Below are 22,025 nucleotides of genomic sequence, written 5' to 3' on the forward strand. Positions count from 1 at the left end.
CACAATAGGTCTTATTACTGGCCACAGTGATGGACCCGAACAGGAATAAAAAAGGTGTTTATTCAAACGTAAGGGTATAATTACTCAGGGTCAAATATTTGACAAATGAACTCAAGAAAAAAAACATCTGTTTGACACTAATGAATCAAACAAGATGTTAGAGCATTGTTTTCTTTTTGGCCAAATACAGTCCGGATTCGCTGGTTGGGTCACGACTGCGCCCCGATTAGCGAATCGTGTTCTTTCGTTGGGGCAACTGACAACTGATCAAAATGCTCTAGACACACGCAAGTGACGAGAAATACGTCACGGAACACTCACATACTTGCGCAAACGTTCTGTATACAGGAGGAGTGATGTGACGGCGGTCAGACGTCAAACTCGTTTTGACATCTATTTTGACATTGACAGTGCTTTTTAGTTGGGTTTTGCCCCAACCAGTGAACATTCAACCATCGAGACAGCCCATCTAACGAGCTCTCAACGAACGAATCGTCACTGTACTTCATCGTGTGTTCCGGCATAATAATAATTCATGTCATAAATGGTCATGAAAAAGCAAAGACTGAACTACAAATTCTACAGCGTAGAGACAACTTCTTTGTTTCGCCAATGTTGACATTACGGTCAAATTTTGGTCACGCCGATTCACGCCGCCGCCGCCGCCGCCGAAAGCTGCCACCGGCGTGACGCCGATGACGCCGCCGCCGCCGGCCAAAAATGGCCCTCACGCCGCCGCCGAGCAAAATAAAGTCGGCGCACAGGTCTATTCTGGAGGAGAAGGATGCAGCGCGGGCGGTAATGCTGCAGCATGGAACCCGACAGAATGTGGAGCGATACAGACAGAAGCGGAAGCAGCAGACCCGTCTCTTCCGGGAGAAAAAGCGCCGCCTGGAAGAAGCGGAGTGCGAGGAAATGGAACTGCTGTGCCGTTCACAGGAAACACGCAAGTTCTACCAGAAGCTCAACGCATCCCGCAAAGGCTACGTGCCGCAAGCCGAAATATGCAGGGATAAGGAAGGGAGCCTCCTGACGGACAAACGTGAGGTGATCGAAAGGTGGAAGCAGCACTTCGACGAGCACCTGAATGGCGAAGAGAATGTAGGCACGGAGGACCAAGGCAGCGGAGGAAATGACTATGTTGGTGCAGCAGAGGACGGGAACGAACCAACTCCCACGCTGAGAGAAGTTAAGGATGCCATCCACCAGCTCAGAAACAACAAAGCGGCTGGTAAGGACGGTATCGCAGCAGAACTCATCAAGATGGGTCCGGAAAAGTTGGCCACCTGTCTGCACCAGTTAGTAGTCAAGATCTGGGAAACCGAACAGCTACCGGAGGAGTGGAAGGAAGGGATAATCTGTCCCATCCACAAGAAAGGCGACAAGTTAATGTGTGAGAACTTTCAAGCGATCACCGTTTTGAATGCCGCCTACAAAGTGCTATCCCAGATCATCTTCCGTCGTCTTTCACCTAAAGTAAATGAGTTCGTGGGAAGTTACCAAGCCGGTTTCATCGACGGCCGGTCGACAACGGACCAGATCTTCACCGTACGGCAAATCCTCCAGAAATGCCGTGAATACCAGGTCCCAACGCATCACCTGTTCATCGACTTCAAAGCGGCATACGACAGTATCGACCGCACAGAGCTATGGAAAATTATGGACGAGAACAGCTTTCCCGGGAAGCTGACTAGACTGATAAGAGCAACGATGGATGGTGTGCAGAACAGCGTAAGGATTTCGGGTGAGCTATCCAGTTCATTTGAATCTCGACGGGGACTACGACAAGGTGATGGACTTTCCTGCCTACTATTCAACATCGCCCTGGAAGGTGTTATGCGACGAGCCGGGCTCAACAGCCGTGGTACGATCTTCATGAAATCCAGCCAATTTGTCTGTTTTGCGGATGACATGGATATTATTGCTAGAACATTTGGAACGGTGGCAGAACAGTACACCCGCCTGAAACGTGAAGCAGCAAAGGTCGGACTGGTGGTGAATGTGGCTAAGACAAAGTACATGCTGGTAGGTGGGACTGAGCGAGACAGGACAAGCCTTGGCAGCAATGTTACGATAGACGGGGATACTTTCGAGGTGGTAGAAGAATTCGTCTACCTCGGTTCCTTGCTAACGGCTGACAATAACGTGAGCCGTGAAATACGAAGGCGCATCATCAGTGGAAGTCGTGCCTATTATGGGCTCCAGAAGAAACTGCGGTCAAAAAAGATTCACCCCCGCACCAAATGTACCATGTACAAGACGTTAATAAGACCGGTGGTTCTCTACGGACACGAGACATGGACGATGCTCGAGGAGGACCTTCAAGCACTCGGAGTTTTCGAGCGACGGGTGCTAAGGACGATCTTCGGCGGTGTGCAGGAGAACGGTGTGTGGCGGAGAAGGATGAACCACGAGCTCGCTGCACTTTTCGGCGAACACAGTATCCAGAAAGTGGCCAAAGCTGGAAGGATACGGTGGGCAGGGCATGTTGCAAGAATGCCGGACAACAACCCTGCAAAGTTGGTGTTTGCTAACCATCCGGTTGGTACAAGAAGGCGTGGAGCGCAGAGAGCGAGCTGCAGCTGCAAATCGAGTATTATGGCGGCAAATTGTTGATTCAGTATTATCATGAATTTGATGTGAACTAAATAAATGAAAATGAAAAGGTCAATCATAACATGTATAAGTGGTGCTTGCATAAACATTATAAATGGAATCTTATAGTTAAAAATTATGTTTGTACAAACATAAAAGTTAAGTTTGGCCAGCTCAGTGCAGGCAGACAACATGATGCCTAATTGCGCGGGAAATTTATTTGAACAAGACTTTCTATTTTTGTCGGTAAGTTTATCTTCTTGTTTATTGAAAAAGTCCGTCATATTATCCATATTAATAACTTTCAGCTGGATGAACTGGACGAGGAACTGGATAGCTACACTAGGAGCCCGAACAAACCATTAAACTTTAAATCAAAGCCAAGTAAGTATTAATGAATTTTGTTGATGGATTGAGTAACAACAGAAGTCCAATAAAAATCGACAAATTACAATGATGCCTTCGTTAATTCCAGGAAGGAAGCGGCCAGTAACATCCGTATAGAATTAGGAACCTGGCTGTAATAGAAAGCCCATCATGCAGACATCAGATCAGCCACGATTCGTTCGGTTGATCCAGGAAGCACCGGTTTCCCTTATCGGCAGCACAGGAAAGAGCAAAGATGGAGGCCCAGCTTTGGCGGCATCTCCTGCAAGACCGATTTTTCATCTAAGCCGGAACCAGCAGCATTAAATACTATATATGTATACGGGAAGCAAGGACCAATAAACAACTATCAATATTTTTAACGTTTTCTTTGTTTTTTTTTTTTTGCTTATAACTGGAATTATAATTTTTATGTGAAATTTTCCTATAGTTGTTATAAAATACTCATGAATGAATATCATAATTCTCACACATATTTTTTTTTATCATCCAAATGAATTTTATTTACTGCTAGACATAACTTTTAAATGTCGAAAGTTTTATAAAATTTATGTTTGCAAACATACTTTTTAAAGGTGATGCCAAATTGCAAAAATTATATAGTTTCGCACATAATAGTTAAACGGAAAATTTCTTCGGTGTAGACTTGAACATTTTTTGAAAAGTGAAAATTGTGTCTGTCTGGATTATTTTGTCTATTCCCTAGTGGGTAAGGATTGGTCACTACTGGTGGATGTCCTTCGTGAAGAGTGACCAATGAATTTTGTTACTCTCAAACTCACATTTTTTCTGTAAATGAAAAGTAAAACACAAAAAAAAATCTGGATTCAGTCTGAAACAACCACAAGGTTTCCAGCCAGAACAATTCAGGTAATAACGCTCAATGCAACCGCCACAATTCAAACTTCCACCGCGAAGATGTGCCCAGAATCCATAATTTCTTCCGAACAAGTTGCAATCGCACCATAAGAGCCATCCATAAGGTTCTCAAAACCCGTATGAACTGATTGACTTTCTGTGCAGTTTTTTTCGCACCGTACATGACAGTGTATGTAGGTACGTATTATTATGGAGCAACGTTGGTTCTTCTTGCAACCGCACATATCATCGCCCCCCAATCATTGCTCGTTGATCGAGAAACTGGTTGCTCGCTGGTTGCTCCACTGCAAAAGGCGCGACGAATTTAGTTCAGTTTTGCCGAGCAGGCATTCAATAAGAGGTGCTGCACGTATGCTCTTTTTTGTTATTGTCGATTCCTGAAATTTCCTTTTACGCAATGTGGTCCGAACCGGCCGATGACCATTTGTGGGAGGTGGTCAACAGTTACGGATCGTGTGGCTTCTTCTCTACGGTCGTACGGTTGTACGAACCAGCTTTGAGACACGAACCTTTCACTAATGCAGAGATGCTCGATTCAAATGTGGTTTCAATTGTTGCAAGTGGATCTGCGGTGGAAACCTCTTTTCATGGCGAATTATTCCGCATGGCATGTCAAAGCTAGTCACAGTTTTACCTATGCATAGAATTTAGATAGATTACTGCTTGATTCGCCATTCAAACGCAGCCATCTAACGCAATTAGTCTGGTAATTTACCGATTTAATTAACATTTGCTCGCATGATGGGGTGGATTGCGATCAATCGATGCGGAGTTCCACCTCCAAAGTGTACGTTATGTCGAGGGAGCGCTATTGGTGTCTATACTCCACCGCCAAGGCCTTCACTTCGGCTGTTCAAACAACATGCATTGATGCTGGAATCAAAGTGGTCGTGCTGAGGTTTATGAATAGATGGAAAAACAGCTGTACAAATCTCAGGATGTTTTCTCTATAACTACCCGCGTTTTACGGATCAAGACATCGATGATTTTTGTACAATAAACATGTGAAGGTTCCAGGATAATCCTATATTATCCGGAATTTGTTAACCAAAAAGGTAGTATTTTCCGGATGCTTTGCTTCAAGGGCTGATTTTGTTTAGCCTTGCTTTCGTTAGTCACGGGTAAGTGATAACCAGATTTTTACTTGATTCACATTTATAAATGTGTTTAGTTTTACTTCGACTTCGCAGAACTGAACTAAAACATTAGTATACTATTAAAGGTAACTTCGATCCGTGCGAACTCGACGGATGATGGATTGTGGCGTTCGATAAGGCTCTTTGCTTTGCTTGACTCGTGTCATGTTCGGCTTTTGTTTTCAAACCACTTCGGCTAATGCACGGTGCCGCAATCGTGTGCGCTTCATTCACACATTTCGCTTCACAAACTCGTTTGCAATCAGGCTTCCCATTCTCTCCGCGTTTTCCCTTTGGCAATCGCAAATCCCAATGTCGATGGTCTATAATGTATGCCCAGTCTTCTTTTGTTGTGACTAGAGTGCTGCTACAAAGCCTACGAGTGGCTTACCTTGACTGCTGTAACACGCTGTAAACATCAGCGAGATGACAAATCCGCATATCAATAGATTCCATCGCCTGCTGCCTGCACTCCCAACTCTTTCTGTGGGCCACAAGCAGCCTGCCGTGATTCGTTCTGCTCCTAGCATATTCATCTTTGATTTTTCATTAGCAAAAACCAATCCCGTTTGCCACTGACCACAATGGCTAAGAAAACATTCAAATTTTGCTCCAAACAAACTTCTTTATTCTTCGCTGCCTCGCCCACTGCTCTTTCTCTTCACTTCGATCGGCTGGCTCAACAGCGACACAAGAAAACACGAATACACTGCACTGCCATCCGGCTGCACCACAATATTTTATCGCTTCTTTCCTCTCTGGCACTTGCTCCAATCTCCGCCAATCTAACTTTAATTCACAATTTGATAAATTCCAACCTTTCCAGCTAGTCAACCCAATCCATCCGTTGTTTTCTGATGCTTCAAAATTCAACACCTTTACCCCATCTTTTTTCACTCGCCCTCACCCCACTTGCGCAATCCCATATCGAACGGCCGTAAAAAAATCCTCCGCGCGATAGGACACTGTTCTCCGGTATATCCTCACTCGATGAACTCGCGACGGTTTCTAATGCCTCACAACCAGAATAGGACTCTCTACGCGACAACCGACGGCGACGACGACGGTGGACGACGACAACTACAACAGCATCCTACTCCCGAGCCGGCCATATTGCGAATGAATGGGTCCAGACGAAACAACACCACTACAACCGTGCTGCCGCAACTCTGGCTGGAGCCGCATATTCTTTCATGCTTTTTTTTTTCTTCGTTTCTCCTGTTTGTGTTGCACCCGCAAGAGACGCCGTTTGTAGTAAAATCAAACACAAATGAATACAATGAAGAAGAAAGCGAAATGCCTGCCAAGAAGAAGCCCCGATGTCAGATGTTCGACAACAACCGGCAGAGCTGTCAATGTGAGTTAGACCGGGTGTTGGGCAAATGTCATCACATCAGTTCCAAGTGGTATAAAGTTAGCCATAAAAGGCCATAAAGTAGGGTGAAGCATCACTTCAGCAACATAGCCGAACACGGTCGAGTTGAAAAATTTAATTGATGGAATAAAAAAACGATTAAAAGCTTCGAGTCATCCCCTCTAAAACATGTTGTTTTCTAAGCCCATTGAGAAGAATAGAAATATGATATAGATCACCTTAGCCTGGTGCCTGGTGCGTGGCAGCGTAAGATCTACCAAATTAAATTGTGATCTTGATATTTTCCTGCCTAAAATAACCAGGCTGTAGTTTACAAATACTCCAACACTAAAAGACGGCTTGCGGTTCTTCACAGCTTTCCGTCCCTTCGGAAGATCCACCAGACACCACGTCTCGTTCGCGCTCAACGCATCGAATTCTGCCTCCATCGCTTCAATCCATCGGTCCCGATCGTCTCGGCTTAGCGCTTCCTGCAGCGTATCAGGGTCCTTGGATACCTGTGGAATGTATTCCGGCGAGAGATAGTGGCCGTTATCAGAAGAAACATCCAACTTGCCTTGGACTGGGCGCCCCCAGTCACTGTGTCCAGTTGCGTGTTGCATTACAACAGCTACTTCCTTCGAGTGTGACGGGAGCGCAGTCGTCGTCCTCGTCCTGGTTCTCGTTCATCTCGTCGTCGATTCTGGGGAGTTTCAAACTTTTGAGGCAAGACACTGTAAGTAACCTTAAAATCCGCATACTTGCCTGGGAATCGGCGCTCCATCACGCTGCGCCTCATCGTAGGATGCTTAGAAAAATGCGAGGGGAGCGCAAGCGGTTGTTGCGGACCCTGTGGCTCTTCTAGCACACTGTCCGCCGACGTCGTCGTCTCCCTTCCCGCGCTTCTAGTATCTACGTCACAGTCAGCAACGGTTTGTTGCTTGTTGACCACGGTGTCCCGTTGATCGCCATCCATGAACTCTTGCTGATCAACTCTCGCGAAGACCATCGGTTCGACGGTCGAACCGGTCTCCTCCGGTACCGGAACCTCCGCTACCTGACGCTCATCCAGTATTACCACATCCCGACTTTCGAAAACTTGATTGTTCTTCGGGTTGAATATTCGATAGGCCTTGGAACACTCCGAATAGCCGATCAGGATACACGGCTCTGACTTGGGGTCCCACTTTGCACGCTTCATCTTCGGCACGTAAGCCATCGCTCTTGACCCGAAGACTCGTAGATTAGACAGATCCGGTTTCCGTCCCGTAAACTTCTCGAAAGGGGTGACGGAGATGCCCTTCGTCGGTGATCGGTTGATCAAATGAACGGCTGTCGACGTTGCTTCCGCCCAAAATCGTTTGTCCAACTTGCCGTCAAGCATCAGACTTCTCGCACGCTCCTGAATCGTCCGGTTCATGCGCTCAGCCAACCCATTTTGCTCCGGATTGTGAGGCACGGTCGTCTCGTGGCGAATGCCATTCGCCTTGAGAAAATCCTCGAATTGCTTACCGGTATATTCGCCGCCGTTGTCGGTTCGCAGACACTTCAACTTCTTCCCAGTCTGGGTTTCGGAGTAGGCCTTGAACTCCGTGAACACCTCGAACACATCCTTCTTGGCCTTCAGACAATAGACGAAGGTCATCCTGCTCGCATCATCGATAAAGGTGCCGAAATACTTGTTCCCGCCAAGGGAAGGCCAAGGACTCCATTGCTCCGCAAACGTCCGAATGCACGACCTCGAGAAGATCGCTTGCTCTCGTGCCACCGGATTTGAACGGTAACCTCTGATGCTTCGCCTCGATGCAAGGGACACAAGGTGACATCGTCCCGCTTGAGATGTCCATGCCGACCACCATGCCAGGTAATCGCTTCACGCTGTCCACGTTAAGGTGCCCCAGTCGCCGATACCAAATCTCCAGACTGGTGGCTGGTCGTGCCACACACGCACTCGTTTGACCAACCTGGTTCAGTTGGTAGAGGCCGTCCTTCTCGCGGCCCGTGGCGATAACTTCTCCCGTTGTTTCATCCTTGACCACACACGATTCCCTCGAGAATGTTACGCAATAGCCCTTCTTGCAGATGCGACTCACAGAAAGGAGATTTACTGCGAGGTCTGGAACACAGAGCACGTTAGAAATATCTAGCCTACAGCACTCACCTTCCCCATCAGCATCCAGCTCGACGGTCCCCGTGGCCACAACCGGTATTTCGGAAGCGTCTGCCACAAAAATTGTCTGTGCCACCTGCTTGGTGCCAACTAGAACTAGAATACTCTGGTCTCTGCACATGTGATCTCCAACTCCAGAGTCCAATATCCACTCGTCCAGGGAGTTCCGCTTCCTGCACGCCAAGAGTGCCTTCTTTTTCGGGCTCCGGGAATCCTTCACGCTCTTCGTCGTCGACTTCTGTGGACACTCCGACGCGTAGTGCCCAAGCTTCTCGCACTTGAAGCACCGCATGACCGACTTGTCCTTTCTACTACCTTGCTTCGGACCAGTCGCTAATGCCCCACTTGAACCGCCAGCCCTGGTCCCGGGCTCGATCGTCACGTCCTGGAGTATTTTCGACTTCACCCAGTCTGCTGACCACTTGATACCTGATGCGTCCATTCCCATGACCATCGGTTCGTATCGTTTCGGCAGCCCCATCATGAGGATCAGCGACATCCATTCGTCGTTGAGGGGGAAACCGATCTCCTGCAGCTTCTGGCTTGTGGTCAAAATTTCATCCACGTACTCCTCCACGGAAGAACAGTCCTCGAGTTCCAACCGCATCAACTTCCGCAGCGGGCTAATCTTCCGATATTTCTCGCTGTCCTGGAAGGCGGTCCGAAGGCTGTGCCAAGCTTCTTTGGCTGTCCGGGCATTTTGAACGAGGCTATAATTATACCTCTCGATACTGAGGCAAATTGTCGCCAAGGCACGGTCGGACAAATCCTCGCTGATCTGCACGTCGTCCGGGGAATTCACAGCTCGCCAGGTTCCCTCCTTAATCATCACCATCCGCATTCCGAACACCCACGCCGCGTAATCGTCACGGCCCTTCAGCTTCTCCAGGGATTGATGAGACAGAACTCTCTGGTCGTACCCTCTTGCTTCCTGGTTTCCCCCACTTTAAATCAACCTTAAGTGTTCATGCAAAGTAATGATTGCTCTAAATACACTGTATATCTGCATGCAATAAGGCTTCAACACCGTGGTTACTTGGGTAATTTAAATCGATCAACGCTTCTTGTAGAAAAAATATTTATGAAACTTTCCTTCGAAGACTGCAAAACGATTCGATGCTTGTGGAAAAAGTTATTGATTTATTACCGATTAGTTATCCAACGAACGGTTTTTTGTTTTGTCTTATCGGCAGCACTGCTGTTGCCGTTGTTGCATGGGGTGGCGGGAGTCATCACCACCCAATGAGAGTGTATTACAGGTGGGGAAGAAGAAGAGATGGCTATGTATTAACCCTTATGTGGCCGACAGGGTACCCGGGTACCCAGCACCCATTTAAAATACACGGTGTAGAAAAAAGCAAAAAGTTTGTCGGACACATAACGGTTAAAGCTAAGTTTCGTGTTGCCAAGTAGAGCGCTCAAGAAAAATTCCTCCTTTTTCCGCAAGTTATTTTGACAACTGATCCAGTATGGGGTCAAACGTCACTTTTCCTTACGGAATAATATCACGTACTATTTTTCCGCACGGAAAAGTGACAGCTCCATTAGATTCGCACACACGAAAAATATTTTAATTATTTTATTTATTACAATCGACCTTTAAAATGTACAACATATACCCTAATAACAATTATAAATTCATCTTATGTCAGTTATTATGAGACCACAACATAACCATTAGATAAACTTACACTTTTCATGTCTTTTGGTTAATGGACACAAAGTATAAGCACAGAGAACAGACATTTAAGCTCGAACAAAAATACGTCGAAATCGTGTGTAAAGGATTTAAGTGTACCTCAACGCCACTAACGGAGACTGCCCCACATATAAAGTCGATTTGACCCCACGATGGCAGTGTTCTTCGTTAAAATACACTAACCCACAATGTGACACGAGCGCCAAACGGCCAAAAACGGCGAGCACTGGAAATAAATTTGACAACACAACAATGTAAGTGATGGGACGCTAGCGCTGCGCAACGAGAGCATAACCACATACTCTGATATGACCGTTACAAAGTTTTACACAAGGCAGAAAGCAAAGATAGACGTCTGTTCTCTGTGGTATAAGGTTCAGCTTATACTTTGCATAAGTTTACCGTTTGAAAATAATTCCCGCCAAAAGGTGCCTGCGACAGCAAGCAACTTCGTAAACAAAGAATTAATTGCAAACTAGAACCAGTAGAGTGTTTGACCCGGCTCTATCAGGTAATTATCTTGCGAAATCTCCTTTTTTTATTTAGTCGCAACTAGGTATAAATAGCAAATTATTAAAAAAAGTTTCATATCAAGCTCGAAGTTTGGTTCCCGGTCCAGGACTCGAGAAGCCGCTGCAGTTCCGGCCAGATACAGTAGTTACAGCAAGAGAAGCTCTGGCAGACGGTCCCGATCCCGATCGAAATCTTGATATCTGCAAAGCTCTGCGACTCGGAAGTGGAAGTGAATGGCATCGAGCAGATCCCCGAATGCTGGTTCTGATCACAAAGAAGGAAAATCAGGAACAATGACAAACCAGTGCAATTTTCGACGTGGAAGGTGAAGGAATTTGCGGTGTCGGAGGCGATGGGTAAGACTTTTCGAGATGTTTGCTGGAATGAATGGTTAACGTCATTTCTCCTATTTTAGTTGCAACATCGTAAACGACTTCGAGCTGATGTTGGCGCACAAAAACAGACAAACAGGCATCCTCAAGCGGAAGAACATCGACTTGATAAACAAGCGGAAGCAAATACGTCACGTCGCCGGATTCTCCAAGGGATTCTCAACTAGTCACAGGAATTCCTACAACATGCAGTATCTATCCGCTGGATACCGGGTTCGACACAGTATCGCAATGTTATGCATGGTGTATTTCCCAATTTCCAAGCTCTGCAAATCACTAAGTTTTCAATAAAATAAATATTTCAGAAAAAAATGTGTATTCATTCTTGATTATGTCTGTTAAAATAAGAAAAAGTAGAAGAAGGCAGTTTCAAAATATATCGTAATAGATTTCATAAGTTGTACCACATTCATAATATAAGAACTCGAATAAAAACTATTAGCGTTTCTGATTGTTCGTATTAGTCCAAACTTATACTTTTTATTTCTTGTTTCTTATGTTATACATTACATTTGTTTATACGGTTTATTACATAAACGAAATGGCAAAAATGTATAACAATTTCTTATACATTCAATAAGGATTTTTCTTTTCGTGCAGGAGGCGTTACGAGTGTTACACTTTTATCCTTTCTTGCCATCTGCGAACTGCTCAAGTAATTTTGAAGCGGAATCATTACTTGACCATTACTTGTCCTATCTTTTTGCACAGTACGTACGAAGTGGAAACTAGCCATAAGGAAAGAAAAATGTAAACACAAATAGTGACGTCACTATTTGACACGCGTTCTTATGGGAGCTCGCTTTGATTGTAGTAGTGACATGTTTTGCACCAGACACGGATCTCACGCACACGAAGTATCTTCTTCCCCACCTCTATTAGACTCTCATTGATCACCACCCCCAGAAACAGCAGCAGCCAAGGCAGCAGCCACAGTGCTGCTAATAAAACAAAACAAAAAACCGTTCGTTGAATCACAAATCGGTATTTAATAAATCAATAACTTTTTCCACAAGCATCGAATCGTTTTGCGGTCTTCGAAGGAAAGTTTCATAAATTATTTTTCTAAAAGAAGTGTTGATCGATTTGAATAAGGAGACAACCCGGATAAAAACTAATCATAGGGTATTTGGTGAAAACCATTCTTGTACCATACAGTGTACCAGCTACAATATAGTGTATTGTAATGGAATGGTTCGCTAAAAGCTGTACACATTGGTAGCTACTATACATTTACATCCGATCTTTATGTAACAATATATTATACTGTTTTTCTTACGTTTGAACCATTCACTATTCCGAAACAATCTTTTTTCGTGCGTTTTTAATTTTTTAATTGTTTTGTTCATGTTTGTGACATTTTTGTTGCAAAGGAAATGAAAGAGAAAAAAGTGAATAAGTTGAAACATCTATTTAAAGTCAATAAAATGTTTGAATAGTGGTAAACCAGGTGTCCTAAGGGCTGCATATCCAAGAGATATGGCGGACTAGGTATGTAGAGTGCGATGAGAGGAATACGAATGTAGGTCAACCCAGAAAGACGCAGGCCAGATTACCGTAAATCAGTGGATGAGTTCAACACTATTCTTTCTCTTCTTCTCTTATGTGAACTTGCCTTGTTCCACAACCGAATTAATTTATCTTTGACGTAGAGCCATTTTTAACATAAGGACTGGACTGGACACTGAAACTATTTCTGATATAAGTTCGTCTTCGCTTTTTAACCTAACTTATAGTTGAATCGAACTTGACAGTTTTCTCATGAGTTGTTATGTACATATTTCATAGTTCAGTCAAACTGGAGCCTCAATATTGCAATAACGGTTAAGCACGCTGTAATGATACTTATGTACCTCGTCACCCACTTCATGCAACTACATTAGTGGTCTAATAACACTTAAGGCGCTAGGCATAGTTCCATCATGCCGCTCAAAGTGTTGCCACAAATAATGCTTAGTTTGCAATGCTTAGTTTGCAATGCTTAGTTTGCCAGTTATCTGGCTGGTGGGACATGGGAGCCTAAGCTTCAACTGTTAATGCAATCAGAGGCTACTTGGACTTAGACGAGTTTAGGTTAGTTTGACTAGAACTGCCATTAACGAAGGAACATGACGAGATAATATAACATTATATGATTTATCTAATGTAAAACAATACAACATAACAAAAGAGAACCATTCCAAAACCATGATTAAATTATAACCAGTAGTGAAATTCAATTAAAAACAATATATTTACGGTACATTTTATTGTTTGAAACCATACGTGTACCACCCAACTAACATTTATTGCGAATGTAAACGTCAACAAAGCGACCTTAATACGGCTTGATGCTGAGTTACGGTGTTGTACATATGGACGGAAGCTTCTATGCAAGCCCTATACCAATGAATCTGGCGAACTTAATCAGCTTGTACATGCTGTGCGATCAGCTTCTATGCCACCTAATCCTAATAGCTCTTTTCTCGGCTCCTATGCAACCACTAACTGAATAACATCTTGAGAAGGCGCTTTTTCAGCCTTTTCGCAGTTGTTAAATAATAGTTTTACGGCATCCCCAAATTAAACGATTAAATATAATTAGGTTATGGATACCGTGATGCAATACATGTGTAACTGGGATTATCATTTTTAAAATTGAATAATTAAAGTACTTGCCGCTACTTGGAATCGATCTCCCGATCTCCGTATCCACTGGTCCGGATGATGTCCTCGCTGCCACTCTGCTATATAAATATATATGTATATAAATAACATAGAAAATAGCCCGTTTTGTTTTACTCCAGACAAGGCTTCATAATTGTGCCACAAGAAACCTTACCCAACTTCATCTTGCTGTAAAAGCTTGTGAAACGTCAAACGCAATAATGTTTACATTGAACAAGCTGTGTGGGTGCGCCAACAGATTCTTCTTCACAGCTTCTAGCTGAAAGAGTGTTCTTTAAACGGCTACAGAGCGCTGCTGTTTTGTGTTTTGGCAACATTACAAAACGTACTGTATAAAAGCAGCTGTTGTAGTGGCTGGGACTCTTACTCGATTTGCACATCTTCCGGCAAATCTTCCGGCATTGAATTAAAGTGCAATAAAAGCAACCCAAGTAATTTCACAGCACATACATGGATAGCTGTAAAGAATTTGTGTAGTAGCTATATATCCCGCTTAAAGTTTGTTTTGACAATAATGTTTATATCCGACAGGCCGTGTTGGTAAACCAACAGTTTCTTTATTACAGCTTCTAGCCGTAATGAAATCGCATAACGGCCTTTAAAGCGCTGCTGGTTTGGGGATTTGTCAGTATAATGAATTGTACTGTATAGTAGCAGCTGTTTTGTTAGTGGGGACTCCGATGTGTTCAAATTTTCACATCTTCCGGGAAATCTCCCGGAGATGGAATAGGGTGGAGTAAAGGCAGCCCCAGTTTGGCAGTTTGGTAGCTGTATGGTGCTTGTTTTGCAGTCGTGTATTAGCTTATGATTTATATTTGACTAGCTTTCCTTTTATTCAGCGCTGACTGCTTTTACTCGATGGTTACACAACAGAAAGCAAATGACTGAAGCTTATAGCGCTGAAAATGTCAGTTGGGCATACAATGTATCAGTATTTCTAACAATTCATTTACAATAAAACGTATGGTTTTGTAAAAAAATTGGCTTTCAAGGGCAAAACAAAACATACTGTTACCCATCTTTGTTTCGGTAGCGCAACTACCGAACTGATGATGTTTACCTTTTTTACATTCCTATCAACATAATCTGTTGGGGGAATTAGTTTATTTTTCCTACTTACAACCCACATCTGACAATTTTTTTAAGTGGGAATGGTAGAACTTTCAATTCCCTCGGTCGCACGTACATTAGTTTTGCATTTTGTTCCACCATTTCCGTGAAAAATGAGATCCGGCTTGTGCAAGTGAGGAGTTGAGGTTAGAATTGTAGGATATTCTAGGTTAGATTTGCTATCCACTTCGCCTGAACGATTTTCAGACCCAGAAATATCGTACTTCTAATTAGTTTTCACTGCCGTAAAAAATACTGTTATGCTCAGAATAAACAGTTATACCTTCGGATCACACTCATTTACTCGTAAATCTCAATCTGACTGTAGAAATAATGAATTTCTTTCCAATGTTTTGAAACCCCGAACGAATTTGACATTGCTTTCGGGAAGCATCATCACGACGACGACAACACTCCCAAGCGGTCGAATCGTCGTTTTGGGGGCGAATATATATGGAGAAAAATATTTTTTTATATTGTTACGATACTTAACAACCCGTATAGTATATTGTAAAAATCTTATTTACAATTCTCTGTATGGTGTCTACATTACATCTTATTGTTTTTGTATTTTTTATTTTTACAGTGGTGTTTATTGTAACAATATGGTTCTAAATTGTACTGTTACAATACAACATTCGGTTTTTCTACTGTATTTTTTATTCGGGAAGGGGCGACTTCTGGGATTTTTTATCTGAAACTTTCAGAAACTTTCTGAAATTTTACACAGTTCAAAATGGAATCAAAAAAGCTGACTGGAGCGAGAATTTAATGTTTGCTCCGCCCACCACTACTAAAAATAATCGCTCACTCCGTTGGCGATGTTTGAGGATTTAGCCACTCGTCGTCAGATGGCGGACATGGAGCTTTCGGAGGCCGAGCGTTATGCGTTTGTGAGATGAATTGACAATCGCCGAGCGACAAAACGGATGAGCTTCGGTGTTGCGGGTCGTCGTGTTGCGTACCTATAGGCGCTGCAAGGAAGCTTTATGGCACGGTGTACGAGGCGGCACTAGGGTGGGTCGACCAGATTGATCGAATTCCGATCGAGTTTTTCAAATCTGGCCCTTACTCAGACCCTGAGACGAGACTCGCGAAGACGGTCTTCTTTTTCTCCACTTTGTTATTTTTTCTTCTTCCTATCTGTGTTGACATTATGTTTTGGGCAGGTGGTTCAAACACGTACGTGACCACATCACCTCACATGCAGTGTGACTGAATCCCATTCACGCACAAAATCATGTTGAGGTGAAATTTTGCATCGCCAACAATCGCCAAGCAAAGTAATCATTGGAATATTTTGTTTTCAATTTATTTTTGACAGTACAGGAGAAGAAAATGCTGCTCGGAGTGAATTTTGGCTTCAGAATTTATCTCGGATAGCAATACTTTCCTCGTTTTAGGTAACGTAATCAAACGGGCTACAACTGACAGCTCAGTTGGGCTGCACTTGACGTTGCTTTTTGCCTCTTCGCGAGTCTCGTCTCAGCTCAGACCCATCGCGACCCGCGACCAGCGGGATTCACCTGGTCAAGCGAATTAACAAACACTGAATTTGACGATTCTCACTTCCCAATATTCTTGAGCTTACTATTATTGTTATTAACCCGGGAGCGGTCGCGTCGTGTACTTAGCACACGCACCATCAATAAAGCGCGCTTATGGTACACAGCGTAAGCGTGATGTCTCTGAGGGTGGCCGAAGACGCGACTGTTCTCACCTGTTTATTAGATGATTTGTTGTGCACAATTCTTCTACCAGCGCAATTTCTGCAAAACTTAATGGTCCACTGCACGAATTTATTCTGGCCTGCTTACTCTCACACGAAATTTGACGTTTGAGAGGTGTCGACACCGCTCAAACGTCAAATTTCGTGTGAGAGTAAGTAGGCCAGAATAGATTCGTGCAGTGGACCATTATAACTTTGAGCGAACTAATTAACCGTACTGTGGCCAGCAAAAAAGAAAATATCCGTAAAAGAATGCCGGCAGGGTATACGGGTTTCCACGAAATAGGAATGATCGTATCTCAGTTTATTCTCCGCCGATTCTAAAAATGTTTTGCTCATTCAACTCAGAAACTCATCTATCAGGAGAGTATTCATTTGAACCGCTCCGATGATCGTGGCTGCCAAAAAATCCAGATTTCCGGGCACATATCCCGGAATATTTTATTCAATGGAATACACGGCATTTTAGGTGAACCCGCAGCAACCTGGACATATTAACGTGTATTTTAACTTTAATGCTAATTCTACACTGATATTATCTTAAAGATGACGAGAGTTTCTGAGTTGAATGAGCAAAAAAAAAACCGGAGGATTTTGTAGATTTCGTTGGTACCCTGCCGGCATTCCACGTAATAAAAAATCATGTGATACAACTTTTAAATTTGAAAAATCATAGGCCTTTACAAGTATTTATATTGATTTATATTGACTGTATGGAATTTCCTAAGCAAAAAAAGTGTTTGTGAAGCGTAATCCTACGTCAAAGTCGCAACCGAGCTTTCGAAATGTGTTGTTTGTTATCATATGCCAAGTTTATCAGTACCTATCGCACAATGACTTTTCTAATTTGCAACAATCGCATCCACCATGATTTGCTGTTTTTACTTAAAAATGATTGTCATCCTAAAAGACTTTTACTTCCAGTAACATGGGATACTAAAATGTGTTTCAACTTTATTTGAACTTTTCTAAATATTCGAACTAAAACGCATACAGTCACAATAACAAAACTTAAAGAAAATGCATAAACAATGACTTCTATTTGAATTTCTACAATCTGAACGAGGCCATAAGGAACCTAAACAAGAACGATAATGATGATGACACTTTGGTGCTAGCTTAGTTTAAATTTCTACAAACAGAACTGATAACCGTTCGCGTATGGCTTGATAACGAACGGCTCATGTGTGTCAAAGCTCTGCTTCTCCTTAGCCGATCTCCTGAAAGACATCCAGCGAATTTCTTACGTGATGACGGTTGGCGCATTGCGGCCGGTGAAGCTGGGCAGTTTGGAGATTTCCAGGGCAATGTCGATCAGGGGTTTCAACATGACGGACGCCTGTCCGAGCACGTTGTCCTTCTCGTAGGAATCGATGTACAGTCGAACGGTGGCTCCGGAGCTTCCGGTACCGCTGAGGCGCATCACCACGCGGCTTCCATCGGTGAACACAATCCGGAGGCCCTGCTTGGTGGACACGGATTTGTCGATGGGGTCGTTGTAGCTGAAGTTGTCTCCCAGCTTGACGGCGTAGGTTTTACCCCCGGAGGAGAACTCTTTGCCGACGAAGGACGGAACGGTGATGGTTTTTTCGAGGGTGGCCATCATTTCATTGCACGGTGCCAGGTCGCATTCCTCGTAGTCGTAACGGGTGAAATAGTTACGGCCATAGCGCTTCCAGTGCTCCACGCAGATTTCCTCAACGCTTTTTCCGGTGTGTTCGAGGACAGAGAACCACGCCAGAACAGCCCAGATACCGTCCTTTTCACGAATGTGATCCGAACCGGTGCCGAAGCTTTCCTCTCCGCAGAGGCACAACCGACCCGCGTCCATCAGGTTTCCAAAGTACTTCCAACCGGTTGGGACTTCGAAGAGTTCCTTGTTCAGTGCCTTGGCTACCAGATCTACGGCGGAAGCGGTTGGCATACTTCTGGCCAGACCGGTGACTCCATTCTTCTTGAAGTACGGAATGCACTCGAGGTAGTGGGCAATGACTGCCAGCGAATCACTCGGCGTAACAAAGAACGCATTGCGACCGATGATCATGTTCCGATCGCCGTCACCGTCAAAGGCCGCTCCTATATCGTAGTCTCCACTGCGGACGGCCTCAACCAGATCCTTGGCGTAGGTGAGATTCGGATCCGGATGCAATCCTCCAAAGTCCGGCAGGGGAGTCGTGTGAACCACTCCGTCCTTCGATGCCCCCAGACAATTGACAAAGATCTCTTCGACGTAACTTCCGGTGACGCCATTCATGGAATCGATCCGCATCTTTAGTGGCTGGCCATTCCTCGATTTGCCACTGACAAAGTCCTTCAACTTTTCAAAGTCGAAAATCTCCTTCATCAAGCAAACATAATCGGCAACGGAATCAATCACCTCCACAACGAAGGGCTTACCGCCGACCTCGTAGCTGTTGACGCCCGTCTTCGAAACGTCAATCTCCAGCCCTTCCGCTATCTTGTACTCCTTGATCTCCCCGGACAAAGCGTAAATCTTGTTAGTAAAGTGATCGGGAGCTGGTCCCCCGTTCTCGCAGTTGAACTTAATTCCGAAATCATTCTCCGGGCCACCCGGATTGTGCGACGCAGTCATGACGATTCCGCCAAGAGCCTTGTGCCGACGGATCAAGCTTGACACGGCCGGTGTCGACAGAATTCCGTTCTGCCCAGCCAGGACCTTGGCCACCCCGTTGGCGGCGCACATCCGGACAATCAGCTCACACGCCTCTCGGCAGAAATACCGCCCATCGCCTCCAACGACCAGTGTCGATCCCGCCAGGGCACCTCCATTGGCGTCCAGAATGCACTGCACGAAGTTTTCCGTATAGTTTTTCTGGGTAAAAACTTTGACCTTTGGCGGGTGACACAGAAGGAAACCGGTTAGGGAGCCTCACATCAGAGCTGGAACATTTTCAAACTCACCTTTTTTCGCAGTCCGCTGGTGCCGGGCTTCTGCCCCTCGAAGGGAGCGGTGGCAACGGTAGCAACTGTTATAGCCATATTGAACCCTGCGGCCAATCTCTTATCACTTCTATTATCGAACTGCCTGTATGGAGTTCCGAACTGCACTGCACAATACAAAAATGGATCGAATAACTTGCTTTTCTGGAAGACTGCTAACGAACGAATGTAATGTTTTTCTCTGGGCGCTCTTCAGTGGACTTTATCTGTTTTGAATGTCGCGTGAAGGTCGCTGGCTGGGTGCTGAAGGCAGTTTTGCTAGGGGTGTCTATTTTTTTTTTTACCTTTGTAGCTGTTGACATCTTTTAAATATTGTTCGTGCAGTTGAAAATCGGATTTTGACACGCGAATATCGATTTTTCTCCTAAACCGTGTGTCGGACGTACATCGGGTACAGTGCGCTGGATAGAGGGCCAGGTCCGCTGTCCAGCGCACTACGTCCGACGTTGGGTTTCACGTATGGATTTTGAGAAAATTCGATTGTCGGGTGTGAGGAAACTTCGGATTTCAACCGCGACGACAATAATAATAGTCCTTAGGAACTAGGGGCAAGACACTGTGCAAACGAGAGCAACTCTGAGAAATTCCGAGGTACTCTTTTTATCAATGATCGACGAAATTTGTTGAAAGACATCCCCAAAAATGCATTTTTCATTCAGCACACGCAACACTTTGCAATTTGACATTGGTGCCAGATAACACTTTGGTATAAATGAGAGGAAATCTGAGGAACTGTGAGGAATTCTGAACAACATTTCGGGCTTGTTCACAAATGTCATAACGCTGGAGGGGGTGGGTGGGTGTCCTTCATGGTGTTACAGCCCGAACAAATAATTTTTCTTCCCATACAAACAGTGTTACGAAGGGGTGGGTGGGTGTCAAAACAGGCCAATTTTGGCGTTATGATATTTGTGAATGAACCCTTCGAGCACAGATTTTCTCTCGTTAGATCTGTCTTGCCCCTAGCTTAGGAATGCAAGTTAATCCCAACCTAGATCCCAACAAATCTGCCCTAGAATCTGCCACAATCTGTTTTGCGAATAATGCTCCAGACAATTTGAATATTCATATTAATCTGGAATTCTGAACAACATTTCGAGCACAGATTTTCTCTCGTTAGATCTGTCTTGCCCCTAGGGTTATTATTAATATCTAGGGGCAAGACACTGTGCAAACGAGAGCAACTCTGAGAAATTCTGAGGGTCTCTTTTTATCAATGATCGACGAAATTTGTTGAAAGACATCCCCAAAACTGCATTTTTCATTCAGCACACGCAACACTTTGCAGTTTGACATTACACAGTGTCTTGCCCCTAGGTCAGGACCTATCGTGGCGCCAACATCGACTCCGACCATCATCTGGTGATGGTCAAACTGCGCCCAAAACTCTCCGTCATCAACAATGTACGGTACTGGCGACCGCCACGGTACAACCTAGAGCGACTGAAGCAATCGGATGTCGCCTCAGCATATGCGCAGAATCTCGAAGCCGCGTTGCCAGGCGAGGGCGAGTTCGATGAGGCCCCTCTAGAGGACTGCTGGAGTACAGTGAAAGCAGCCATCAACGACGCACCAGAGAGCACCATCGGGTACGTGGAACGGAATCGACGGAACGAATGGTTTGACGAAGAGTGCAGAACGGTTTTGGAGGAGAAAAATGCAGGGCGGTAATGCTGCAGCAAGGGACTCGACAGAACGTGGAACGTTACAAACAGAAGCGGAAACAGCAGACCCGCCTCTTTCGGGAGAAAAAGCGCCGCCTGGAAGAAGCGGAGTGTGAAGAAATGGAACCATGGAACTGCTGTGCTGTTCCCAAGAAACACGGAAGTTCTATCAGAAGCTCAACGCATCCCGCAACAGCTTCGTGTCGCGAGCCGAAATATGCAGGGATAAGGACGGAGGCCTCTTGACGGACGGACGTGAGGTGATTGAAAGGTGGAAGCAGCACTTCGATCAGCACCTGAATGGCGTGGAGAACGTAGGCACGGGAGCCCACGGCAACGGAAGAAATGACGACGCCAGTGCAGCGGAGGACGGAAATGAACCAACTCCCACGCTGAGGGAAGTTAAGGATGCCATTCACCAGCTCAAAACCAACAAAGCAGCTGGTCAGGATGGTATCGCCGCTGAACTCATCAAGATGGGCCCAGAAAAGTTGGCCACCTATCTGCATCGGCTGATAGTTAGGATCTGGGAAACCGAACAGCTACCGGAGGAGTGGAAGGAAGGGGTAATCTGCCCCATTCACAAGAAAGGCGACCATTTGGAATGTGAGAACTTCAGGGCGATCACTATTTTGAATGCTGCCTACAAAGTGTCCCCCTAAATTTAACGGTCGACCAGTGAAGCGAGCGAACGCTTCTGTCAATTCAGCGTAGACGCGAACCTTTTCCTATATCAACACACGTGGGTTTGGGGCTAGGGGCAAGACAC

General features: G+C 44.9%; 2 protein-coding genes and 1 long non-coding RNA gene across 4 annotated transcripts in view; 1 reads left to right on the forward strand and 2 right to left on the reverse strand.

Moving 5' to 3' along the window:
• The window catches only part of LOC109407939 (palmitoleoyl-protein carboxylesterase NOTUM), a 91,852-nt gene that overhangs the window by 33,271 nt on the left and 36,556 nt on the right, over positions 1-22,025 (reverse strand). The gene's annotated exons all lie outside the window — the stretch shown is intronic.
• Positions 10,594-11,178, forward strand: LOC134287305 (uncharacterized). Of its 2 annotated transcripts, XR_009997206.1 has the most exons (3): positions 10,594-10,731; positions 10,804-11,089; positions 11,149-11,178. It is a non-coding gene; the product is annotated as an uncharacterized LOC134287305 (long non-coding RNA). The 2 variants fall into 2 exon arrangements; XR_009997205.1 differs by having other exon boundaries at positions 10,594-11,089.
• Positions 17,561-19,823, reverse strand: LOC109413837 (phosphoglucomutase). Its single transcript, XM_019687562.3, has 2 exons — positions 19,554-19,823; positions 17,561-19,482 (listed from the first exon to the last, which is right to left on the reverse strand). The coding sequence occupies exons 1-2, from the start codon at positions 19,629-19,631 to the stop codon at positions 17,875-17,877; spliced, it is 1,686 nt and encodes a 561-aa protein (XP_019543107.3). The 5' UTR covers positions 19,632-19,823; the 3' UTR covers positions 17,561-17,874.

Source organism: Aedes albopictus, chromosome 2 (genome assembly GCF_035046485.1).
Source record: "Aedes albopictus strain Foshan chromosome 2, AalbF5, whole genome shotgun sequence".
Lineage (NCBI taxonomy): Eukaryota > Metazoa > Arthropoda > Insecta > Diptera > Culicidae > Aedes > Aedes albopictus.